Here is a 13,605-nt window from a genome sequence, read left to right as displayed (position 1 = left end):
TCGCTGTTGTTGGGGGAGCTTTACTGGGAAGCTCACGAGGATTAGGCAAACTTTGAATGTGTGTGTGTGTGTGTGCGTGTGTGTTGTGTGTGTTGTGTGTTGTGTGTGTGTGTGTGTGCTGGTAAGACTCCCTTTTGTGAGTCACTGCTTTTCCCGATCCTTACAAGCTCCAACATTTTGACCTTCTCGTACTCACCCGTCGATTACTCTAAGAGAACAGTTTGTCACACAACTATTGGAGTTTCAGCGTGTCCGGTATTCCGGTTTCGTTTGAGGATTACCGGGCTAGTGGAGGCGAGTAAACGTAAGCGGCCCGAACGGTGTCGAATGGTGGTGCCACCTGGGGGCGCAGAGCTTTTCAGGGCACTGTGAGGCATTGTGGCTAAACACCGTGTCACAAGATGACGCTAACAGCTGTCGGGATGCGCAAACAGCATTCGGGATACCGAAATACCGGACTCACTAAAGCTCTCTGAAAACAACACGCTCAATATGGTGCAAGTTGAAACGCTTAGTGTACAGTCTAAAACATGTTTGCACCCTCGACGAATAACAACTCTCTAATCCTGCTGACAATAGTCATGCTGACCATAGTGATTTCCGTTTGTTCCACCCACAGAAGAGAACAACCTGAACAGTGACGACGGTAAGAATGAGCGTTGCATCTTTCCTAGCCGCGTACTCCGGAAGGGAACGGTTTGGAAAAAAAAAAAAAAAACATTTTGATGGCGCCCTCCTTTTGGCGTTTTCATAAACTTTGCATGCCAAGTAGGGAAAGCTGAGTGAGGCAAAGTGAGCGCAAGTGAAAACGCTCCCGAAAAATAGTTCCCACACCATCATTTGCGCTAGTTTATAAGAATGCTAAACCTTATTTAAGCTGATCGGTATCGATCAGTATGGGTTCCAAGCAAGCGAAAGCGCCGTCAAAGCCTGCTGGGGTACTTGGTGCAGTTAACAAGTGCGAAGGGACTCCGTTCCGATAGGTTTTCTCTTCATCGCCGCAAAAGGTTACCTTAGTCAGTGACTGACTAAACTGAGCAATAGACTGACTCAATAACGCGCCGACTCGCTTGCTGAGCGACTCGCTAATTTGCCCACACTGTGGACATAATGCTTGAATTATGTTGATGTGGACACCACTAATTAAAGGGATATTATTCAAAAGAAACTAATTTGACTTTCCTTGTTTAATTGCGACGTCATAACTGTGCCCGAGAAGGCGCCGCTAGTTTTTTGACGTCATAGCCAGCTGGTGCAGGAACTTCGAGGCGGCGTCGTCAGCCGTCAACTTATTGACGCGAAATTAACTAATATAGTTTGATTCGCCAGTGTTCTTTTCACTCAGTCTTTCGAATGTCATTCATTACGAAGATTTTTTTTTTAGCGCACTAGTTTGTCTTGCAGATCCTGACACCTTGCTCCTAACACCTTGTAATTATTTTCTAATGCATGCGTACTAAGCTACTGTAGGATTCCTAATTCTCTCAACTGTATGAGGCGGAGTACACATATTTTGAAGAATAATTCTGGTGATTAATATTGGTAATTGAATAAACTACTTTTAGTGTTTCTCTGTAATGCCCTCCCCCTGCTTTGATTTGCAGTCTAACCAAGACATGGAAAAATGGCCGATGTTGTTTTGAACTTTCTTTTCTTGGGTATTTTTGCAGATGATACCGCGGCACAGGAGCAGGGTAAGAATGTCCACGTTCAACAGCCATTCGCAGGGAGTAGAATATGCATATATATATATTTTTCTAGTGCGAAAGTTTGTCTTGCAGCTCCTGACGCCTTGTAAATATTTTCTAATGTATGTGTTCTAAGCTGCTGTGCGATATCTTAATTATTTCAACTGTATATTGTGTAAATTGATTTCGGTAAATAATTCTGGTGAATAATATTGGTGAATAAGATTTTGATGAATAATATGGGTGCCCCACCCCCTCAGGTTGCTTCGATTTGTCCCCTAAACCGAAAACACGGAAAACCGGCCCACGTAGTCATGAAATAACTTTCTTTTATTGTGCACTTTCTTGACAGATGATGCAGCGGCAAAGGAGCAAGGTAAGTGTGTCCACGTTCAGGCCATTCGCAGGGATGTGAATTTGCATATTGCAATTTCAGACGCGCCGTCCGAAGAGGAGGAAGGTGAAGGTGACGCGCCTAAAAAACCCAAGAAAGCGGGCAAGTACTTCTGATACTAAACCCCGCATTCAGAAATGTGCTTGACGCCACGACTTGGCCAAGTCCATCTCAAGACAACGGCTGAGGTGAAACTCCCCTAAAAAAACGCGATGAGCATCTCGGACACGTTCACATCAGACGCTTTCTTGAGCCATACTCGACCAAATCAAGCAGTGGCTTTAAGTTAAGGCGCATTTCAAGTTAAGGCGCAAATTCTACTCTCTATCCTAATCTCTCGAAAATATTGTTACATCCTTGCACTCAGAAGACGACGACTGACATATTTTCGGTTATTCATTTGATTGCGGTAGATGAAGCACCCTACATTTATTATAGCAGCTTTTTTACGAAGTTGTTTCGGTTTCGTTTCCCGGAAGGCGCACGTGTCGTCGACCTCACGACGCAGAAGTTAAGTCACGTGACAGCAGGATATCGCGGCATCTTGGCACGTGGTGTGGCAAACGAGCACGTGGTTGAAGCGCTGTGATAGGCTGTGATGTTATTTACTTGCATGAGCTCGTACCGACCGGTACGGCCTTTATCGAGGATCACACCTCGGCCACGCTGAACACGACAGGAAGGCGCCTGTTCCTTACGTCACACCGGCATACCGGTGCTGGACTGGCTAACGGAAGGAAGGGGGAGGCGGTAGTACAAGTATATGGTGATGCAAAACAGTAAACTTGCTTAAATAAACATGAAAGCATAACACCAGCTATCAATCATAAAGACAATCTAGGCATCGATTTTCTTACGCCACGCAAAATGTAGTCGAAGAGCAATGCCGGAATAAATAAATAAATAAATAAATAAATAAATAAATAAATAAATAAATAAATAAATAAATAAATAAATAAATAAATAAATAAATAAATAAATAAATAAATAATACGTGCGGTTTAATATTTATTTATACAGACATTATCATATCGCTAAATTAGTTTACACTAGCTCTCCTTGCCTGTAAGGCACTGTAAGATAATGATCGGATAATGACCTAACCTAACCTACATAGAATTACAGGTAGCGACCGATAAGACGCATAATGGGGCAATAAAAAGAGAGCGCTTCTGAAGTGCTGGCTGGCGGTGGAAATTCGAGCGAAGTAACGGTTGTCTTACAATCACGCAGCCTCCAAGGCAAGACCGGTGAAGCCCGCCAAAAACGCCAAGCAGCGCAAACCGAGGAGCAGGATTCCGACGACAACGAGGAGGAGCCGAGTAAGCTTTTTGTGGCGACCGAGATTTCTTTAGCATAGTGGTTCAGCGAAAACCAGGGCTATATAACCTGCGACGCAGGGAAAACGAGCTGCATATAAGCGTGAGATGGCGGCGGGAGAGAAGGGTTATCCGAAGCACGGGTAGCGCTTTTCTCTTCCCGAGTAGACACCCCTCTCTCAATCTTTTCACGCATAAACGCCACCGGCCACCAAAAGAAAACCCGGCAGGGTAACCAAAGAAGAGCTTGGTGCAAGCTTGGAATTATGAATCACTCAGTTTCTCTCAAAGTGACAGCTTTTATTCGTGCATGTCGTCATTGGCATCAAACTCTCACAGGATGATAATTTTTTGGTATCATTGCAAATGATAAACGCCGAGTCATTCGCTTTTAAACTTGCCATAGGAAGTTACTGTTAATATTCGAGCACACTGTTCTGCTGCCGTACTTGCCCCGCTCATCAATCGCGGCTGCAGGTGCAAGTTACAGGTCGGCCGCACAAGTTTACGAATGACGAGAGAAAGCTGAATGGAAACTTTTTGGTTTCTGCGTAAAGTTCTGAATGTCTGCGGATGCCGGGTTCCGTTGGAAGCAGCAACAACGCTGGCAGTGACATCTGGTGACGCAATGTCTAACCAGGGAGCGCCAAACTAATACTGCAGTGACGTCAAGTGCTGGTGTACTTTAGTGCTGGTGTTAAGCGTTGGTGGCGACATAATCAGTAGCGTGGTAGTGTTATCTTACTTCGACGATAACACTGAAGCTGCACGAATTTTCCCAACACATTGTAGTTGGACAGGAGGCCTCAAGATGGCTATTGTCCGCGACACGTCCGCAATAGAGATTCAGTAAGAGGCGATTGGAAGATTGGTGGAAGAAAGGGAAACGACAAACATAGGCGTGCAATAACAATGTTCCCGATAGGGGTTCAGAAAGTTTGTTGAGGGGAATTCTACATTAGGCAATATAAAAAAGTCACAGGCCTGCGCGGCACACGCAGCACAGTCACAGCGTAAGCTGGTGGAGCGGCTCAAGAGTAGCTCCAATTTGGGCACCACGCACAAGTTCTTCGCAGCAGTCTGTTCGCCTCGTTTTGTTTTGACGAGAACGATCTGAACTGTCCGCCCGGCATCGACGGCGAGCTGAGGCTTGTAATGCTCTCTGCACAGCAGTCTGCCGAGCCCGATCAAGCCTTACAACTGCAATTTACATGTCGGGCACGCCGAGTTTGCAGGTACTTTAACTAGATGGCACCACCATACTGGTGGAGGCTCGGGTCGTCTGCCCCTGCGCGCTTGCCTTATAGGGCATTTCCCGCTGCCCGATAGCAAGCGCTTGCGTGGCTCAGTGGTATGAGTATCTGGCTACCACGCAGCGGGCGCGGGCTCGATCCCGGCGGGAATCGGGTACTTTTTTCACATTTCCGACGATAGCGGTTGCGGTGGCGTACACCGGCGGCGGCGGCATCATCGCGAACCGAAACGGCTATTGGAATGAGCCCATAACAGCTAACGCTGTAATAAGAGCTTGGTGGCGTAACCCACCACCCTGCTCCAAAGGGGACCCTGCTAGCATCCATCCATCCGCCATCTTAAAATCCACATTTGTGCAGTGAAGCCACTTCTCGTTCGCGCATGCAGGGGCTACGTTCAAAGTCGTTCTCTGGTCAATCTTGTTTATTGCTACTTTGTTTAGAGCGCCGCTCTTAGGCACCCGTTCCTGCGTTGAGCGTCGGCGTAACCGAGCAAACGAGCACATCGAACGATGAAAGAGCGGAGCGAGAGATGAGACTCGAGTTGCGAACGGCGGAGACCAATGAGAGCGACCACATCAGCGACGTGGGCGCGGGAAACTGGTGTCATGCGGACCCGCCCCACCGCTCGATGCGTACTCGTATGTGGTGTCAGCCGGACCGCTCGTTTCGTACTGTCGTTTTCTTGCATCTGCCCCCGCGCGCTCTTGTTTGGTTTGCTTTGTTTGGTCTCGTTGAAACGTGCACTGCAGCCTGTCGAGTAGCATTCGTATTTCACGGCAACCAAAACCGTTCTTAAATGTTAGGGGTTATCGTTATTCAAAATAAAAGGTCAAGGTGAGGAAGCAATAGCGTTCCTCACACGTGACTAACTACAACAAACTTTGTGTGCTTTTCTTTTTGTGTTTTGAGAGTGAATCGGAAGGCAGAAATTTTCGCAGACAAGTGCGAGTAAAAATCGGCTTGGGATCGTTAAGAGAGTTGGGGACGCAAGCACGATGTCATGGGTATGAAGCGAAACACCTAAGAGTGGCTCAGTGGTGATCATTAGGCATTGGTAGGCCTTGGTAACCAGAGTATACGAATCACTTTTTCTACTGCCGCTATCGGTAGCCTTCAATCGAATACGTCGACATAGACATCAAATTCTCATAAAATTAGCTATAACCAGCATCGTACACCTAACTAATAGGACCTATAGTCACTAGTGAAGACAATATACTTATGCACAGTTCAGTGTTCTCGCTGGTTTAAAGTCTATAACTCCATGGATATTAATGAAATGCCATAAATGTCACCTATTAAGAACTGGTGTGCTTATGCCGCTAGTGATTATGAATCACTCAGTATCTTTCAAAGTGACAGCTTTCATTCGTGCATGTCGTCATTGGCATCAACCTCTCATAGAATGATCATTTTTTTGGTATCATTGCAAATGATAAACGGCCGAGTCATTAGTGAACACTAGTGATCTGTAATTTTAGGCAGCATAACGTCATAGACACCAAATGAAAATTCATTTAAACGACGATTCAATTATGAAATTCAGAGACTCTGAGATTGAGTGACTTGTGATCATGAATGCCTTCGTTTGGTGTGACAGCGCTAGCCATCACTCGTGCACGTCGTCATGATATCTATCAAAATATGTCATTAAATTAGAATTTTTCTGCTACCATTGCTAATTGATAATGCATAGTGATTCGTGATCAATAGTCACTCATTCCTAGCACATCTTAGTTATTAAACTTGAATCGCCGTGAAAATTATTTTTCATTTGATTCCTATGACTATGCTTCATGAAACTACGTTAACACCCGAATGAGCTAATCACTAGTGATAGTATAGACACTAAGTTATCAGTGACATTAGTATCCGAAAAAAAAATGCTCACTTAATACATTTTGATAGGTGCCAATGACTACGTGCTCGAATGATGTTTACCACTGTCATACAGAACAAACTGATCCGTGATCACAAGTGACTGCCTCCCAGCGTCTCCTAGTTATCGTATATGAATCATTGTTTAAAAAAGTTGATCTTTGATATCCGTGACACTATGCTGAATAAAAGTACGAGCACGAAGATACTGCGTGCCTCGGAGAAGCCTCTGCTGCGGCGCACGGTATTGTGGTGCCACCAAGTATGCCGCTCGGCGTACTACATCTGTTGCCTCCGATACACGGGTGCACACCTTTCAGTCTATTTCCCGTACTATTTCTTTTTTCACGACCAAACTAATGAAGCGACAGAATCCTTTCACAAGATGGCACCAATCCGTTCAAAGTAAAACTCTACCCGAGGAGGGCTCATCTAGGAGCCGCAAATGACACAAAGGAGGCTTCAGACAAGCGGCTTCAAGAACGTGTGCGAACACCAAGTACAACTTGCTGTCGCGTGTAAGGCATTCTTGCACCGAGACCGCTCTGTCAACTCATGTGCCGACCGGCTAATCACAAGCTGTATACTCCTCCAAACGCTTCGTCTAATGACACAGCAAAAGTCGTTAAAGCTTTGCTTTGCACGTCGCAAAGTAAACCTTGCAAAGTGAAGTGGAAGCAGAGAAATAAATGAGGCTAGTTGATTCATCGGTGTGCCGAACCAAACGCCAAGCTTCGACACACACTCACTTCGACGCTTATTTCATAATCGCCTGTGTGCCCGGCTAGTTCAAATGTGCGCCGAGTGATAATTTTTTTTTTTTTTAGATTTAGCGTCTTTCATTCGCCTTTTCCAGGTCACACACACAGATTAAGACATCAGTGATAGTAAACGTCGTGCATTGCGTAGAAATTGCGGCTGTTTTTATATGTAATTGTACCGACGGCGTTTGTCTCCGTGTTTCTTTTTCAGAGAAAAAGACCAAGGCGAAAAAGGGTAAGCATTACCACTGATGTACATCGCAGCACGATGCAGCACGATGCCATACAGTCTAAACGTAATACAGACACTGCAGCTGTCTGTGATCCTCGGAAACATCTGCCGCATTCGAGTGGATTGCAACTTCACTTGAATCGAATCTCAGCCCACAGATTTCAACAGAATTCATTTAACCAGTGTTGCTGCGTTTTCCCAATATTTATATAATGTTATTTATTTTCTCCCTCAAATGTCTCTTGTTGGGACATTAGATGGAGGAGTGGGTGGCTAATGGTAAAGAAAGATAATATATGCGCCTTCGTGCTTTGTCAACTGCCGGCTTCAAAAAAGAGCGTACTGCTAGGCTAGTTTACGTACTACGTCGACGTTCATGCTTTGACGCCAGCAAACACAAGCGGCATAAAACGCACAAAAGCGTTTTCGTCGTTTCGGTCGCTTGAGCTGTCTTTTCTATGTCGGTTGTCGCGTTCTGTGGCGCAAGAGCTACTAGCGTTAGGCTACTGGCTCGGCGCCTATGGTTGTCTGCACAGGCCCATATTCCGAATATCCTTTAAATATGTCTTTCTTCAGGAGTTACCCCCCCCCCCCCCCCCCCCCCTTCTTTTCTGTATCGGGTATGCATGCCCGTTTCTAGCCTCTTTCGTGGAATGATCCCGAGTCTTAAAATGTGAACCGTTCCCGAGGGTAGGCACAGTCTAAAAATGATGGCCCCGTTCCCGAAAATAGTGCAGTCAAAGTTTAAGCAGTCCGACGCAGGTGACGCGGCACAGTGGCGTGCGCTGCATGCAACTCCACCTCATTCTAACCCCCAACTCGTTCAGCGAGACGTGTAACGCCAACGAGAGACCGAATCGCTTTGAGTGCAATGTAAACGGAAATAACTCTCAGGCGGGAGTATTGCCCTCTATAGTGACTCCCTGTGCCGAGTTTCCGCAAGAGAACAAGATTTCGAAAGCGGAGTAACATCACGTCATGTCGCCTTTGAAAGTTGAAGTTGAAAGTTGAAGTTGAAATTTATTTGCACCATCACAATGCGGGAATGCTCGGGCAAAAAGTGAAAAATCAATTCACTTGAGAAGCGCCCGAGCCCCCATATACAAGGCATACAAAAAGGGCTACAATATACACTAACAAGGCATTTTAACCTCCCGCAGCTAGCGAACGGAGTAAGACGACGGGATGCCGCCGTACTGCTCCCATATATCGGAGTCTTTAGGGGCACATCACTTGTTAAAACTCCCATGTGGGCTTATTTTCGTTTACATACTCTACTCCGCAGCTTTACCTTCACTACCACAGAAAGTTGCACCCTGCACGTTTGCCAGCAGGACAACTGACAAGCGTGCTTCCTGTTTTCTTGCAGCGGATGAAGAGTCCTCCGACGACTAGCCATCGACGACCCGGGACACCGCAGAATAAACATTCTGAACCCACTGAAAGAACTTGTCACTTGCTTTCTGCTACGCAAAGCGTGGGCGTCACCACTGCAACGGCGGTGCGCATTGGCTTAGCCGAACGGCTTGAATTTGCACTGCCCACGCAATTTATGCCCACAATACCCAGACCATGTGCTGTCGGAAAGTATTGTAGGCAAGTAGGTTTGCACGCATATATAGCATTGGCAATGTTCATTACCCATGAAAGGAAAGTAAGGTACGGACAAAATTGCATCTGCATGCATGCAGATGCAGCCGCCGACCCTGAGTTGAGGGAACTCGATGCCGAGGCCACATGGCAGCGTCGTCTAGCCCTCCATTAACCTGACAAAGGTGTTGCACGCATTGGCAAGCTAGCGCTAACTTCCCCGGTGCGACGGCCAGGTTTCAACGCGAGTTTCTGAACCGGAACTTCGAAGCCAGGTGCAGTGCGTGTGACCGGTTGTGTGTTCGAGCACAACGTGGTACTCGTCAGAGCAATTCGTTTGGAGGAACACCGAAGAAACGCACAAGCTTCGCTTACTCCCATTTCCTCGACAGGGGAAGGGCTAGTAATTTTTTTTCCTTGCCCGCCATCCTCCTCCTTCTAGAGCCCTTCTGTCTCCGGTCTGTATACCTTAAATGCTGTAATGAACCCCTAGTATAATAATAAATTGATTGATTGATTCATTCGATCACCTTCCTTATGTTTGTAGGCGGCTGCATATACGCCGGCTGCATTCTCTCCATTTCAGTTAAGAAATTTCTTTCTCTTTCTTTCTCTGCGTGCCGCCTAATTAAATTTTATGAGCAAATTGTACTAGAAAAAAAGAGTTGAAACGTAGACACCAGGGCGATTGGTCCGGTACCACTATGCGGCAATGCAGTTAGTTTTTTTAGGGGCGAAGCACCTTAGGGCCGAGCCTTGTCCTCCCTCGTAGTTGTCCGTAGCTCTGCTTTGCATGGAGTCCGCTAGGGCCGCTGCGGTGCACAAGGGCCATAAAAGCGCTGTATATACTGTACACATGTACAGTATATATATACGGGGGATACACGGTTACCCGAATGATTCCCCGGTGCTTCGTCCATTCATCATCATTCACTTCGTGGTTAAACGGTGTTTTTTTATGTACATCAATAGTTTTCTTTATGCAAATTTCACAAATGCCTTAGCATTTTCCAGTACGCTAAACGTTAGACAATGAATTGTATATTGCGTAACTTTCGTATAATGAAGTAGTGGTGAGTTGGAACAGATTCATCATTTGCAGCGCAAAAAAAAAAAAAAAGAAAGAAAGAAAGGCGCAGCCAAGGAGAATTTGGCTAAAACACATGCGCAGTTTTCTGTGAGCCTTGGGCATCCCTCGTTGTAACTAAGCATTAGTCAGCTTGTCTATAGATCACACGCAACTACGCTTCAGCACGGGTGTCTCCTGATTTTATTACCTTTTTTTGGCAGTCTGTTCGCGTTCCTTTTTTTCTTCCTTTTCTTTTTTTGGGTCATCGTTTATCTTTGTTAGTAACACACGTTTTCAAAAAAAATCTTAATTGAAAGACAACGTTCGTGTAGTCCCCCCACTCTTTTTTCTTATCTCCATCTCTCTAGCGCTGTAAATCGTGAAGGTTATCGCAGACCGAGGGGTGGGTCGGCAGGCTGTACGCTTGTTGACGCAACAAAAATCATAGAAAAGAGATTCCTTCTTAATGCATTCTGTTCCTCTATGCTTTTTAATGGTGCTGAACACCCAAGAGATGTACTAAAATCAAATGTTCTACGACCGCACAAAGCAAGACCCGAAGGAGTTATGGTAAAATCCAGTGCGCGACCTGCATTCGCCAAAGCCCCGCAAAAGTCGAGCGTTTCCGAAACTTTTACGCAGCCTGCTATTAAAGACGTTTTCATGCACCTTCCCTATTTCAGCGGCCGATGAGACCATGGCTCAGTAGGCCGAGTTAAACTAGCGGCTCAACCCTTGGCTCAGTAAGAGTCCATCTGTCGGTGCATTGGTGAACTCTGCGTGTTCTGTCATTGCCTCTTAGATCCGGCGTCGCAGGCACTAGCCGATCTTGGAGGTTAGTATGTTCTGCGGTTGAAGTTCTTCGAGGCCAGAGGGAGCCACCATTTCAAGGCACATCCCGCGATTTGAAAAATAAATAAGGGATACGTTGTTTGGAGAAGTCGAAGCTAGAAGAAGTGGGGAGCATTGTGGGGGGCGATTTGTTGAAGTTCGAGCGGCGCTTAGCGCCTCTTTTATGAGGCCATAAGATGTTCAGCTGCCCGACTCGAAAAACAAACTCCCGCTGAGGGAAAAACAAACTGGCGATGCATGTAAAGCCCGCCGTGTTTGCCTGAGTTCAGCAAGGTGCGGAAGGGCAAGCAAGCGTTAAAAACAAACGCGGATACAAGCAGAAAGAAAAGAAGAAGAAAAATGACGACTGCGTGTGTGTGTGTTCCAGAGAGGCCGTGCGTGCGTGCATGCGTACGTGAGCGGTTCTGTGTGCTTGAACAGTACGCGCATGAATAGAAAACGATGGTGGCTTCTACAAAATCTCAACGGTCTTTCAATTCCAGTGGCATCCATCATGCTATTCCAGGACCAATGGCGTCGCGCTGTAGAGTTCCAGGTTGCGTTTTCGATTCCGCAGACGACGGCTGCATTACGATGCGGGAGAAATGCAAGAACGCTCGTGCGTACTTAAATTAGGTGCACGTTGAAGAGCCCCAGGAGGTCAAAATTAATCCAGAGTACCCCACTACGTGCGTGCTTCATAATATTATTGTGGTGCGGCACGCGATACCGCGGAAGTTAATGTACATCGTGCGCATACATCTGTATCTCACCATTTCGGTTGAACCAGATCGATAGCTGTGGCCGCCTACGTACCTTGAAATGTGACTCCATTATCTGCATGACTTGATGGCGCAAGCATCTTTGCCACTTACCAGTAGTGCCATTGCTGGCTGAAATTCTGTAGTGGCTGTAAATCTATTCGCCCGTGTAGTGCTAGTCATTCCCGATGGTGGCGCCTTTGACCAATTTCCTGCATAATGAGCACGTATCGCGCCGCGTACTAGTGTCTCTGCCGCCTGCTTTACTGAGGCCTTCATTTGGCAGTATTATTCTTTCGCGCGTGCTGAATGATGCCTTAGTACCAAGTAGCACAGGAAACGTAAATTACTTCCCGCAGGAAAAAGCGCGATATAAAGTACAGAGGCATCATGCTGAAAACAGGTTGTGTGGCCCTTCGCGGGAACGGCTGTAAGAATGCAACCCTGACACCACTTCACCCAGAGCCGCTCTAACCCAGAGAAGCGCCATCGGCATCGTCGCCGGCGGCCTAGTCACGTGACCACGTGTGCGCCAATAGCATTTGAGGTCCCTCGGCGACGTTCTCTTCCTTTCCTCCGCACCCTCTGCTTTCTCTCTCTCGCGTGTCGTGGCATCGGCAAATTTCAAAATACGCCTTCCTGACTGCGCTGGTGAAGGCGTAACTGCCTGTAGAAAGTGGGGCTGCGCCCGAGCCGCCCATCGGACTACCAGCTGTGGATAAGCTGTTCGCATCGTAGATCACTGCATAATTATGTTGAACATTATACACACGTATAATTCAATTCACTTTATTTCAAGTTCTATAGACATGATGGTGTGAAAGAAAGAAAGCTGTGATATGGCGAGCTTGACGGGCTCTCACACCCCGTACACAAATGAGCACTTAACAAGTTGCAGATGTCCGACAAACGAAGCCGTTTTGTAAAACTATTGTAATAAATATGCTAATAAATGTTTATACAGAATATGTGTGTGTGTGTGACGCGAGAAGGAGGAAGGAACGGCCGTAGACAACCATGGTCACCCGAACACTGGTTTCATGCTTTGTCTTCCGTGGCTTCTAGCTGCCATCCATTGTTATATATCCATTGCCATCCATTGTTATGTGAAGGTAGCGTTCACCGGTACCTTCATTTTCAAAGTAAGCCATGTTAAACAGTGCAAAACCAGTATACCCTATAGTCAAGCACTTCGCTTTAAGATGCTTCGTTCCGAACACTCTGATTTCATTAACAACTGCGACAGACTCCGCGACTCCCTGATAATGCAGAAGTATCCGCTCCTAATCGTGAATAACGCGATTAAGCGAGCCGATACAGTGGACCGCAGTGCGATTCTTAGACGGGATAAGCGGTTTGAGCAACGAAGGCAGACAAATTCAGCTTTGACACATTCTGCATCGATTCCAAACGTTAATGTCATCCTTAAAAAAAAAAAAAAAAACATCATAACACACTCATGCAGAGTCATCGCCTCAGATACGTGTTTCCGGAGCCGCCACGCGCAGTTTACCGACGATCAAGAAACTTACGCGACATGCTAACGTCTTCTAAGATAACAAAAACAATTCACATAGGCTGTCATCCTTGCAACAAGACACGGTGCAAGATTTGAGCTCACATGACGACTTCACAGAGTGTTATGAGCACGGCTTCAAATTTTAGCCTCAAGATCAAAGGTAACTTCGGCTGCTACACAACCAATGTTATCTATTTACTTGAATGCTCAACGTGCAAGCTACAGTACATTGGACAAAAGTAAACAGCCTTTAGATTGCGTTTTAACAATCATAGATCGCACGACGTGAGCCTTCTGAATCTTCCGC

At 46.3% G+C, this 13,605-nt stretch overlaps 1 protein-coding gene across 1 annotated transcript; it reads left to right on the top strand.

The window, feature by feature from the left end:
- Positions 1-761: 761 nt before the first annotated feature.
- On the top strand, positions 762-9,243 carry LOC125947132 (uncharacterized). The gene is made up of 7 exons (XM_049671499.1): positions 762-1,694; positions 2,041-2,064; positions 2,125-2,184; positions 3,316-3,404; positions 7,508-7,531; positions 8,898-9,029; positions 9,220-9,243. The coding sequence occupies exons 1-7, from the start codon at positions 1,625-1,627 to the stop codon at positions 9,241-9,243; spliced, it is 423 nt and encodes a 140-aa protein (XP_049527456.1). The 5' UTR covers positions 762-1,624.
- The last annotated feature ends 4,362 nt before the right edge of the window (positions 9,244-13,605 follow it).

Source organism: Dermacentor silvarum, chromosome 7, assembly GCF_013339745.2.
Source record: "Dermacentor silvarum isolate Dsil-2018 chromosome 7, BIME_Dsil_1.4, whole genome shotgun sequence".
NCBI lineage: Eukaryota > Metazoa > Arthropoda > Arachnida > Ixodida > Ixodidae > Dermacentor > Dermacentor silvarum.
The sequence above is the reverse complement of the archived record's forward strand: the minus strand, read 5'-3'. Positions and strand labels throughout refer to the sequence as shown.